Source organism: Doryrhamphus excisus, linkage group LG5 (genome assembly GCF_037039965.1).
Source record: "Doryrhamphus excisus strain RoL-2023G ecotype Guam linkage group LG5, RoL_Dexc_Guam_v1.1, whole genome shotgun sequence".
NCBI lineage: Eukaryota > Metazoa > Chordata > Actinopteri > Syngnathiformes > Syngnathidae > Doryrhamphus > Doryrhamphus excisus.
The window spans coordinates 16,003,315-16,016,518 of record NC_136361.1 but is presented as its reverse complement, the minus strand read 5'-3'; the positions used below and the strand labels follow the sequence as shown (position 1 = coordinate 16,016,518).

General features: G+C 40.1%; 1 protein-coding gene across 3 annotated transcripts in view; it reads right to left on the bottom strand.

Moving 5' to 3' along the window:
• grik5 (glutamate receptor, ionotropic, kainate 5) overlaps positions 1 to 13,204 on the bottom strand; it is a 165,602-nt gene that overhangs the window by 48,947 nt on the left and 103,451 nt on the right. For all 3 annotated transcript variants that reach the window (XM_078790786.1, XM_058053106.2, XM_078790785.1), the window contains 2 exons: positions 7,460 to 7,624; positions 3,745 to 3,909 (listed from right to left, as the gene is read on the bottom strand). In XM_078790786.1, the coding sequence (XP_078646912.1) occupies positions 3,745 to 3,909; positions 7,460 to 7,574 (280 nt within the window). In that variant the 5' untranslated portion in view covers positions 7,575 to 7,624. The remainder of the gene's footprint in view (positions 1 to 3,744; positions 3,910 to 7,459; positions 7,625 to 13,204) is intronic.

The following is a 13,204-nucleotide window of genomic DNA, read 5'->3' as shown; positions in this document are numbered from 1 at the left end:
GTGTAATTGAAGCATTTACAGTATGTGTATTTAGTACTGTCCCCAGACCTGCCAACCTTGACCCTGTCCAATCATAGCCTTTCATTGCATCACTGAAACCGACAAAATGTGTACCTGGACTGTAGTAAGTGGCAGTCAAGGGTCAAAATTAGTACAAAAAATGCACAAATGTTGACCGGTCCATAAATATAATACACATCATGCAAAGCAGGGTGTGTTTCTTTGCGAGTGTGTGTAACGTGTATTATACAGTACATGCAAGCTTCAGACAGTTGTAGCTGTAAGATGACGAGCTCTCTGATACAAAGACCCCCCAAAAAATGGCTTTGAGCAAATAAGCTTGTCAAGAGTCTCCTGCCCATTGGTCAAGGACACACAAACACACATACTGTATGTAGACAAGCTTTCTCATGCACAACTAGACATTTTGCCAGTAGCTGGTGGCGGGGTCATCGACCTACAGTATCGGGATTGAAGCAGGCAAAAGTCTCTCCCACCATGTTTTACACACTGGTGTGTGCTTTTATTGTGTAATATCAAAAGCATTTTTATTGAGCTGCACGGTGCACAGCGGCAGACAGTAGCAGATGTTACTGGAGGGCACTGGTCCACCGCTTTTAACGAGAGCGGCTTAGCGGGTCATTGGTTGTCTCCAGTGAACATGTAAACTCATCTGCACCAACTTGTAAAAAAAAAAAAAAAAAAAAAAGATGGTATGCTTTTAACGCCGTTTGGTTTGTCGCTAGAGACCTTTTTGCCCGCTGTTGAACGATAATCGACAATATGGACAAGGGCATTTGTGTTTTTGACCCATATCCATAAAGTTTCTTGTAGCCATTTTGAAGGTGATATGACAAGTTTGAATTTTGGAGAATTTTCTATGACGGAATTTTTTGGTGTGTGCTCTTATTTTTAATAACAAATACACAAAATGGTGGAACTTTTTTTAATAAATCCAAAAGTTTGACACCAAACTTTCTGTTCTGTGGTTATCATTACACTTTTTGTCTTAATAATATTAATAATAGATGGTCACAAAATTAGCTTTGAAAGCACATTAACGGTGGGCGAGTGGTTAGCACGCAAGCCTAACAGCTAGGAGACCTGAGTTCAATTCCACCCTCCAAATTGTCCATAGGTATGAATGTGAGTGTGAATGGTTGTTTGTCTATATGTGCCCTGTGATTGGCTGGCAACCAGTCCAGGGTGTACCCCGTCTCTCGCTTGAAGGCAGTTGGGATAGACTCCAGCACCTCCCGCGACTCTCGTGAGGATAAGCATTAGAAAATGAATGAATGGTTTGTCGCTAGAGACCTTTTTGCCCGCTGTTGGACGATAATCGACAATATGGACAAGGGCATTTGTGTTTTTGATCCATATCCATAAATTTTCTTGTCGCCATTTCGAAGGCGATATGACACAAAAAACAGAAAAGTGGGAATTTTTGTGAAATTTCTATGACAGAATTTTTTGGTGTGTGCTCTTATTTTTAATAACAAACACACAAAATTGTGGCATTTTTTAAATAAATCCAAAAGTTTGACACCAAACTTTCTGTTCTGTGATTATCATTACACTTTTCGTCTTAGTAATATTAATAATAGATGGTCACAAAATTAGCTTTGAAAGCAGATTATTCCACAAAATGTTGGTTTAACAACTGCATGGCGGGGCGGACAAGTGGTTAGCACGCAGGCCTCACAGCTAGGAGACCCGAGTCCAATTCCACCATCCAAATTGTCCATAGGTATGAATGTGAGTGTGAATGGTTGTTTGTCTATATGTGCCCTGTGATTGGCTGGCAACCAGTCCAGGGTGTACCCCGTCTCTCGCTTGAAGGCAGTTGGGATAGACTCCAGCACCTCCCGCGACTCTCGTGAGGATAAACATTAGAAAATGAATGAATGGTTGTCGCTAGAGACCTTTTTGCCCGCTGTTGAACGATAATCGACAATATGGACAAGGGCATTTGTGTTTTTGACCCATATCCATAAAGTTTCTTGTCGCCATTTCGAAGGCGATATGACACAAGAAACAGAAAAGTTTGAATTTTGGCAAAATTTGTATGACTGAATTTTTTGGTGTGTGTGTGCGCACACCAAAACACCAAACACTGCACACAAAAGGGTAAAAATTTTGTATTTTGAAGGGTATTTTTAATAACAAATACACAAAATGGTGGCACTATTTTAATAAATCCAAAATTTTGACACCAAACTTTCTGTTCTGTGGTTATCATTACACTTTTCATCTTAATAATAATAATAATATATGGTCACAAAATTAGGTCTGAACTCCAAACTTTGAAAGCACATTATTTCACAAAATGTCGGTTTAAAGGCTGCATGGCAGGATGAGTGGTTAGCGCACAGGCCTCACAGCTAGGAGACCCGAGTTCAATTCCACCCTCCAAGTTGTCCATAGGTATGAATGTGAGTGTGAATGGTTGTTTGTCTATATGTGCCCTGTGATTGGCTGGCCACCAGTCCAAGGTGTACCCCGCCTCTCGCCCAAAGACAGCTGGGATAGGTTCCAGCACCCCCAGCGACCCTAGTGAGGATATGCGGTAGAAAATGAATGAATGTGTGACTAAGCAACCTCCTCACGTCAGAAACCGCTGCTGACAAAAGGGTTGCAATGTGCATGCTGACTATTTCTTGTGCTATTATTATTCTGACAAATACACCACATGGTGGTGCTGTTATTTGACCCCATGAGCCGTATTGACTCGAAATTTGTCACAAGGCTCAGCACGCGGTTACAAAACACTCATTTTAACTTCAGGGTGTTTAGCCAAAAATTTGGTGTGTAAAATTCGAACAAGATTAGTTGGGAAAACATGGAATGCCATCAAGCAAAACAGCGGGATGTAGCAATGAATTGCCACCACACCCCGTAGAAGGCACCATGGCATTTGTTTGCTTGTCAGTGTTCTTTCAAAGCTGCGATTAGCGGCCCACAGTCAACTGGGATAGGCTCCAACATACATCATTACACCAGTGAGGACAGGTGGCCTAGAAAACGGATGGATGGATGCTTTTTCATAGCTTCATTTTCATTCATTCATTCATTCATTTTCTACCGCTTAATATCACGTGAGTCGCGGGGGTGCTGGAGCCTATCCCGGCTGTATTTGGGTGAGAAGCGGGGTACACCCTGGACTAGTCGCTAGCCAATCACAGGGCACATATAGACAAACAACCATTCACACTCACATTCATACCTATGGATAATTTGGAGTCGCCAATTAACCTAGCATGTTTTTGGGTGGAATTGAACTCTGGTCTTCTAGCTGTGAGGCCTGTGTGCTAACCACTCGACGGCCATGCAGCCCCCATGACATGACAACTAAACACGATTAATGAATTAATGAAGTCTAGAGTGCTTTCTTTGCTGGTTATTGTGTGTAGCTGCTCTATAGGAGTCCACAACTCAATACATTCATTCATTAGTTTTCTACCGCTTATCCTCACGAGGGTCGCGGAGGGTGCTGGAGCCTATCCCAGCTGTCTTCGGGTGAGTAGCGGGGGTACACCCTGGACTGGTCGCCAGCCAATTACAGGACACATATACGTAGACAAACAACCATTCACACTCACATTGGAGTCGCTAATTAACATGTTTTTGGAATGTGGGAGAAAACCGGAGTACCCGGAGAGAACATGCAAACTCCACAAAGAGAATTGTGTTCAAACTCCATTGATGCTTTTATCTTAAAAAAAAAGCAAAGATGGCCTCACTTACTGGTGTCAGTGGTGTCGTACTGTGAGTCTTTCTGCAGCTCATATATGTCCACCTCCACTCGGGCTCGGGCCGGGCCCTCCATTGCGCTGTTGATGTTTTCCCGTGCCAGGGACAGCGCCAGACGCTCACCTCGCCCACACACCGACTGGTCGTCCAAGATTGCAGCTAAAAGGATGAAAGAGTGAAAGACAGCTTTGTTAGCTTTGATATATAATAAATAAGAACATTTAAAAACATAATCTAAGATAATCTAAAGCTTTACTGTAAATATAATGCTTAAAGGGGACCTATTATGCTCATTTCCAGCTCTTTGTATTGAGTTATGGATTCCTATAGAGCACCTACATATGACACACAGAAGGCTTTCAAGATCTTCCAGATTCTGCACCTCTTTCTGCACCTCTTTGCATGCACTTCCGACTTCCAACCTGTTTAATTGACTCCACCCCCGGCCCTCCTCTCGGTATGCCCACGCAGCTGTGATTGGCCATACCCAAGCGCTCCCGAGGACTTCTGGCTACTGTACATAAGTCTGTGTTTACTGAGTGCAGGCAAGATAAAAACTGTAAAAGCGGGTGTGTATAGCCATCCAAAAATTCTTTCAGGGCTCACTTCCAAATGTGAAAACCTAATTTAACACGAGAATACAAATTCTAACTATATTTATGGGCCAGAAAAGTGGAGAAAAAACAGGTCCACTTTAAGTGACATTTACTATCACTATAATGACAGTTACTATGGTACCGATGGTACCGATTATGTCATTGTATGGTCATATCACTTCGTACTTCGGTACCTGACAAAAAAAAAACTATATTAAGAAAGCAGGAAGTGAACAAATGTAACAGTTACTGATTGTAAAAGTACCAGATGGAGGGGTAGGATTTAATAAGCTTTGCTTCTTCCTACTCCTTTTGGACATGTTTGGAACTGTGAACTGCATTCAGTTGTAATCTGAAATCTGATACATGTTCAAATGAAATAATACCATTACCATTACATTTAACAATACAAATAAAAAAAACAAAAAAAAACAATACAAATCAATATACGTACATTTTGAAAAAAAACAATACCACATTTATGAAGGATCAAATTAAATTAATATGAAGCCCGAAAAGTTTATAATTTAATTTAACAACTGATTGACTTCTCCACGATTTAATTCACTTCCATTGATTAAATAAATCTGATAATTATAATTAAATCAGTTAATTAAATAGTTGAAATAAAGACACACAAATTGAATTATATCGATTTTTAAAAAGTCATTCAATTAAAATTTTTCATTATGTAATTAAAAAGGACATAATATATATTGATTGAAATAAAAAACGTGCCTTCTTTTTCAATGCAAATGTTAAAAGGTATGTATTGGACTGTTGTGACACTCCCATCCTGCTTGTTGTTTCTTTGTTTAGTTTTTGGTATCATGGCCTCTGTTCTCTTGAGTTGCTTCAGGCAGAGTTGTTGTGTTCCTCTAAACAGATTTAACGCTGATACTGACAGCCTGAAATAGCAACTCGGTCCTGAAGTGACTGCACTCTCCTCTAAATTTGCAGTGCTCTTGCATCGCTGACATTTGCAATGTGATTAAACTGGGACGGTTTTAATCATATCAGCGGGGGGGGGGGGGGGGGGTGTCGTTAATGATTCATGTTAATTATGATTTAGGTAAAGGAAGCTGTTCATGTCACCTTATCTCTCATTAACCTGTCTGTTGTCATTTTCAAATGAACAGTAAAAAAATTTAACATAATGTTGCTCTTGCAGGGGTGCAAACCGATTTTAGCTCCCCACTCAGAGGGGATCATCATCAGCCTAATGTAGTGTACAGTGGAACCTCTAAAGTGGACTAAATCCACTCATACACTTTATATGATGCTTATCCATAGTACAGTTGCGGGGGTATGCTGGAGCCTATCACAGCTGTCTTCACGCAAGAGGCGGGGTACACCCTAGACTTGTCGCCAGCCAATCACAGGGCACATATAGACAAACAACCATTCACACTTACATTCATACCTATGGACAATTTGGAGTCACTAATTAACCTAGCATGTTTTTGGAATGTGGGTGGATAATCGGAGTACCCGGAGAAAACCCAAACCAAAAATCATGGAAAAAAAACATCAGCAAAAATCTGCTCAAACTGCAGTAATGTTTGCAAGACTTCAACTCAGTGAGCATATAAGTTGGTACCAGTGATGCCAAAGACTAATTGAGCATTTTTTCACCACCAACATGAGTCTTGAAGCAAATCAAGATACATGTTTTTTTTGTTTTTTTAAATTTTACTATTACAAACTTTTTCACTTGCAAAAATTTATTTTTTGATCACTTTCTAAGTGAATTTTTAAATGTAAATAAATTAGGTGGTGGGGTTGCACGGTGGACGAGTGATTACCACGCAGGCCACACAGCTAGGATACAAGAGTTTGATTCCCCGCTCTGACATCTCTGTGTTGAGTTTGCATGTTCTCCCTGTGCATGCGTGGGTTTTCTTCGGCTACTCCAATTTCCTCCCACATTTTGAACCTTTATTTTGCTGCACGGCGAACAAGTGGTTAGCACGCAGGCCACACAGCTAGGAGACCCGAGTTCAATTCCACCCTCCAGTTTCCTCCCACATTCCAAAAACATGCTAGGTTAATTGGCGACTCCAAATTGTCCATAGGTATGAATGTGAGCGTGAATGGTTGTTTGTCTATACCAGTCCAGGGTGTAGCCCGCCTCTTGCCCGAAGACAGCTGGGATAGGCTCCAGCATACGCCTGCGACACCTGACAAAAAAATATACATTAGGAAAGCAGGAAGTGAACAAATGTAACAGTTACTGATTGTAAAAGTACCAGATGGAGGGGTAGGATTTAATAAGCTTTGCTTCTTCCTACTCCTTTTGGACATGTGGAACTGTGAACTGATTATGTGATGCATTCAATTGTAATCTGATGCATGTTCAAATGAAATAAAACCATTACAATTAATATACACTCAAAAAATAAATGTTTAGCCTTAACAACAAAAAATCAACGCAACAATTTCCATTAGTCTTTCTTAGTTATGACAACTTAATTTGAAATTGCTTTGAACCAACAAACAATATTGCATTGCACGAATTAGCGTTTCCTCTTCACTCAAAGCTTATTTTAAGTAATGCATACTGAATAATTGTTTTTAAATAAAAAAGAATAATAAGAATAATCAAGTTTTTAAGTCCGTAACTCAAAAAAATATGTTAAGTCAACTGACTTAATCGTTTTATTCAAAGTAGTTTAATTTGTTGTCTACTTAATTATAATAATGCACACAGCTTTTTAACTTATATATATGTATATATATATATATATATATATAATTTGCTAAATAAAATAAATAAATAAAATTTGAGTGTATATGACATGCAAAATTAAGTTCATGTAATAGCACAGCAATAATAACATTATTATTTGAACATAAATTAAAAAATAAAGTTAGCAACTTGGAAAGTTTATCTAAATCAATTAATTACATTTTTTACATTGCATTTATGTATTAAATCAAGTGTTGTCAACAGATACTCTGAATTACTTTTTAGAGTGTACTTCCTGATTCAGTATGAGCATTGGGATCATTAACCAGGGTGATTTAGGGACTTATCAGTGACTTATAACAAAGGTTCCACTGTACTTTGGATAAAGGACATTGACTTTGACTGTCGACGGCGGTAAACTCACCCATTCGGACGGAGGAGAGCACGGGGGCCTGACTGAGCGAGTGTGGCGGCATGTTGGCTAGCAAGAAAAAGCACAGGAAGTGTATTGACAGCAGCAGTGCTGGCAGAGCCGGCATCTTCTACTGCTCCTCATGGAGAACGGTCTGCTGGCTGCCTATACCGCCACCTGCAGGAGAGGAGGACACACTGCATGTTAACGGTTAACGGCTTTATGTTCTTTTTGACATTGTTTGAAATGGTCACCTTGCTGCTCATTTTCCAGTCTGCCCCCCTTGCAACAAACTATACGTGACTTCCATCACGCCGCTATAAAGAAGAGATTTACTGTCATGTCAGTGTGAGGCAGGCAAGGCGAGTTGCACGCGTGTGCCGTCTGTCTCATCATAAAATATGATACGCACATCCCTCTGCAAGTCTCTTGTGGAAAGTCAGTCTTTTGGAAGTGACAGGGTTCAGCCTTGAAGAGATCTCCAGAGGCAGTTCAAAGACAACATCACAACAAGTGTACGCGCACCACAAAAACACACACACATGCACACACACACACACACACACGCAAGCTTTTGAAGACAGCTTCCTCAAATGCATACACATCGCATTGTCATGAAGTAGGCGAGTGGATCTTGACTGACAAGCTTCACAACCACCGATTGACCCCTGCGGTGCTGCACGGAAGGGAACGCAGAAGATGTACAGTAGGTGGCTGGCCTCTGACCCTGACGGGGGTGGGGTGGGGGGTGTGGGGATGAACTGCTCCAACCATTTTCCACAGACAGAAGTGACCACTGCCCCCATACTATAAGCAGGGGTCTGAAACACGCGGCCCGCGGGCCAAATGTGGCCCGCAGGACACTAGTTTGAGGCCCCCACCTTGATATGAAAGTTTAATGTTAGTTTGATATGGATGCTGTATGGTATCATGTACCCAGAAAAAATGATTACGTTTGATTAATGTTCATGTTAAAGGTTAAATAACTGTTAATAGTTATCCTCCCTATCCGTGTGGAAGTGGTAAGTTTTTGGCTATTTAAGTTTAAAGGAAATAACTTGAAGGCTACCGTTGAGGTCGCTAGCTCTCTAGTTTGCGAGTTAGCATGTGTCTCAAGACCCTGCAGTTGCGCAATATGTTGTAAATAAAAAGAGTATAAATGTGACTATAGTCGTGTTTTGTCATGTCTACAGGGCTCTAATCATGCTTTGTTCATTTTAATCTGAAAAAAATAATTTGTCTACCCACCAACTATATGTGGTTTCTTAAGTTTTTATTATTTGCCGTTTTATTATTATTATTATATTTATTTATTACTGATTGATTGATTTTCTTTATTCTTGATTTGTTTATTTGTTTTTCATGTTATTTTGTGCAGAAAAATAAAAATTAAGATATTTGAGAACAGTGGAATGTTTTATCAGAGCTTTTATTGTAGAAAATTGGAACCAAAGCACTGAAAAAGTTTGTATATTTTTCAGTTTTTAATAAATTCGTTTTTTTTTTTGGGGGGGGGGACCTGATGCGGCCCAGCCTTGCCCAGACCCGAGCTCCAGTGGCCCCCAGGTAAATTGAGTTTGAGACCCCTGCTATACAGTATAATTGACACAATTAAGTGTATGTATATGTATGTATGTGTACATGTGCGACACAAACATCCAACAAAATAAATGTAACAAATTAGAAACTTGCTAAATAAATAAAAAATAATAATAATAATAAAAAAATTGGTAAGAGCATAAAAATACTTTAAAAAATACTTTTTAAAAGAGGCACTCAAAAATGTAATTTAATTTTTAATTTTCTATTTGAATTTTTTAAAAAGAAACACATTTTACTTGTGGCTATGGTTAGAAAGTGTTGCATTTAATTGGGAGAAAGTCATTAAAAATATATAGTATATATATTAAAACTTGTTTTTCACTTTTTGCTTTAATTGCTTTGGCTTAGTTTTTTACACCTGAAGCCCTTCCTGACCCTGGCTGGGAATCGAACCTTTGCTCGTTGCCATGAAAGACAGAAATGTGTACCATTACACATTCATGTAATAATAAATAAGCTAATTTCATCAGTTAATGGCTTGTGGGTGTCATTTATTCTTATAGTCACATATTTTTACAATAAATTCACAATAGATACGGAATATGGGCTGCACGGCGAAAAGACTGGTTAGCGCACAGGTCTCACAGCTAGGAGACCCGAATCCAATTCCACACTCGGCCATCTCTCTTGTGCTTGCGTGGGTTTTCTCCGGGTACTCCGGTTTCCTCCCACATTCCAAAAACATGCTAGGTTAATTGGTGACTCCAAATTGTCCATAGGTATGAATGTGAGTGTGAATGGTTGTTTGTCTATATGTGTCCTGTGATTGGCTGGCCACCAGTCCAGGGTGTACCCCGCCTCTTGCCCGAAGACAGCTGGGATAGGCTCCAGCACATCTGGAACCCTTGTGAGGATAAGTGGTAGAAAATGAATAAAAATAAAAATAAAAATAAAAATAAAAATAAAAATAAAAATAAAAATAAAAATAAAAATAAAAATAAAAATAAAAATAAAAATAAAAATAAAAATAAAAATGAAAATGAAAATGAAAATGAAAATATAAATGAAAATGAAAATGAAAATGAAAATGAAAATAAAAATAAAAATAAAATAAAAAATAAAAAAAAATAAAAATCCAGTATATATATATATACGTATATAATAGGTTGACTTTATCATATTCTTCATATATAGTAAATAGGAGAGTTAATAATAATAATACATTTTATTTGTATAGCGCTTTTCAGAGTACTCAAAGACGCTTTACAGTAGAGAAAAAAAAATAAGTCAGGTATAAAAAGTTAGACATCAAAATGGATTTAAACAGGGGGGGGTTGAGTTGTTTTTTTTAAAGGAGGGAAGGTCGGGGCAAGCACGGAGTGAATGGGGCAAAAAGTTCCAGAGGGTGGGGGCACCAAGATCTTGCAAGATCAAAACCTGACAAGATTTCTAATTCAGCCAAAAAAGTGTCTCCGAGTAATTAATTAATTAATTAATCAATCACACCATAAATGAATTTTGCCGGTCTCCATATATTGCCATGTGCATGTATGCCAATTTTCCTAGTGTCTCGCCTCCTAATAAGCAGAAAGAGGATTCCCATTTGAATTGTTTCAGCGTCTAAACCAGTCATCCCCAATGGCGGACCGGTATGCGGACCCCGTGATGACCGTTTATGGACCTGTGACCAGTTAATGTGAATGGATAATAACATGTAATCAAGTTCGCGGACCGTAATTACTTCAGCTATTACTGTTGACGTGATAGCGACCTCGGTCACAATGAACCAATGAAATCATTAGTTTACTTGCCGGGAAAGATTCATCCATTCATTTTCCAGGCCGCTAATCTTCCAATGGAACCATGACTTGCTCAAAAGTAAGGAGTTCAAAAGTGATTATTTAAAAGTGAAAACACAGAAAAAAAAATGTTCATTGTTCTAGAATCCAGCACCAAAGAGCCGTGTCTTATGTGCTCGGAGAATGTAGCGCCCAGTATGAAAAATATACAAGAGTCATAGCACATTAATTTACAGCACAGCAACATGCAAATGAGTGTTCACGAAGGATTGTATGGATATTAGAGCAGAACAACAACTTCTTTTCGCCGATGGGAGAGTTGTGAAGTGTTCCTGCGGAGATCTTACCCAAAGGTAAACAATGCACTGTAGTGCACAGTGTTAAAGAGACGCTTATTCAATTCTTATTTCAGATTTTTTTCCCAGGGAAAGCGGTGCAGTTTTATTGAACTTAAACATAAGCCTCTTGTGTTCATTCACAGTCAAACGTTTTATGAGTTATGTGAAGTTTTCTTTTCGCTGCAATTTAGGTGCCTAAATAAGTGTGTTCTGTCATGCCCCCACTGGGGTACACACATATTTTCATTCATTCATTCATTTTCTACCGCTTTTTCCTCACGAGGGTCGCGGGGGTGCTGGAGCCTATCCCAGCTGTCTTCGGGCGAGAGGCGGGGTACACCCTGGACTGGTCGCCAGCCAATCACAGGGCACATATAGACAAACAACCATTCACACTCACATTCATACAATTTGGAGTCGCCAATTAACCTAGCATGTTTTTGGAATGTGGGAGAAAACCCACGCATGCACGGGGAGAACATGCAAACTCCACACAGAGATGGCCGAGGGTGGAATTTAACCCTGGTCTCCTAGCTGTGAGGTCTGCGCGCTAACCACTAGACCGCCGTGCCGCCCCACATATTTTCACACAAGTCCAATATGAAATATTATTGAGAAACTGATATCTATGTATTTATCTGTACTGTACAGACTGAACCTGAAAGTGAAAGTAGCAAAATGCAACAAAATGGAGAGCAGTGAAGCATACAAGTATATTCAAATTGCATGCAGAGTACAAGAAATTCAGACATGTTGCCAGATATGCACTAATATTGACCTTTATTTTAATGCAATTTTAAAGCAAAATAAGATTTGGAGTGAAACCTCTTGTCAGGGATAAAGTCGCTTTGTCTCGGTGGGGGAGGCGGGGCCGCTAGCATACACACACAGCAAAAGAGTTGAGCCTTATGAGAAGGAATGCAAAGGTAGTAAAAAGTAGTATTGCAAAGCCAAGGTGAGCCCATCTACATGAACACGTCTTTATGTCAAATTTGTTCAAAAGTGGGGGTGACATAACCTAAACAAATTTGCTCGCCTAAATATATCCACCTGACCCAGTTTTCCCATGTGGGGGGGGGGGGGGGGGGGGGGACCTAGCGACAGTTAACACTCACTGAGACGTTTGATCAGAAAAGTAAATAAAAATGGAACATCGCAAATACACTCCCAAAGAAATGCTACTCTTTAATACAGTTGACAAGCCGGCATTTCAGAAAAATACATGTCACAAACAGCAATTCCACAACTTTACATCATGAAAAATGACATATTAAACGAAATATTGCATTATTATGATTTTGTGTCATCATAACAGTGGTTTATTTGGTTTCATTCATTCATTTTCTACCGCTTATCCTCATGCTGGAGCCTATCCCAGCTGACTCCGGGTGAGAGGCGGGGTACACCCTGGACTGGTCGCCAGCCAATCACAGGGCACATATAGACAAACAACCATTCACACTCACATTCATACCTATGGACAATTTGGGGTCACCAATGAACCTAGCATGTTTTTGGAATGTGGGAGGAAACCAGAGTACCCGGAGAAAACCCACGCATGCACGGGGAGAACATGCAAACTCCGCACATGGCCGAGATGGCCGAGGAAGGAATTGAACGCGGGTCTCCAAGCTGTGTGGCCTGCGAGCTAACCACTAGGTTAGCTAACCGCATTCATACCTATGGACAATTTGGAGTCGCCAATTAACCTAGCATGTTTTTGGAATGTGAGAGAAAACCGGAGTACCCGGAAAAAACCCACGCATGCACGGGGAGAACATGCAAACACCACACAAAGATGGCAAAGGAAGAAATTGAACGCGGGTCTCCTAGCTGTGAGGCCTGCGTGCTAACCACTTTTCCGGAGGAAACCGGAGTACCCGGAGAAAACCCACACATGCACGGACGAGATGTGCCAAGGAAGGAATTGAACTCAGGTCTCCTAGCTGTGAGGCCTGCGTGCTAACCACTTTGACCACCGTGCAACCCTATGGAGTCGCCAATTAACCTAGCATGTTTTTGGAATGTGGGAGGAAACCGGAGTACCCGGAGAAAACCCATGCATGCACGGGGAGAAC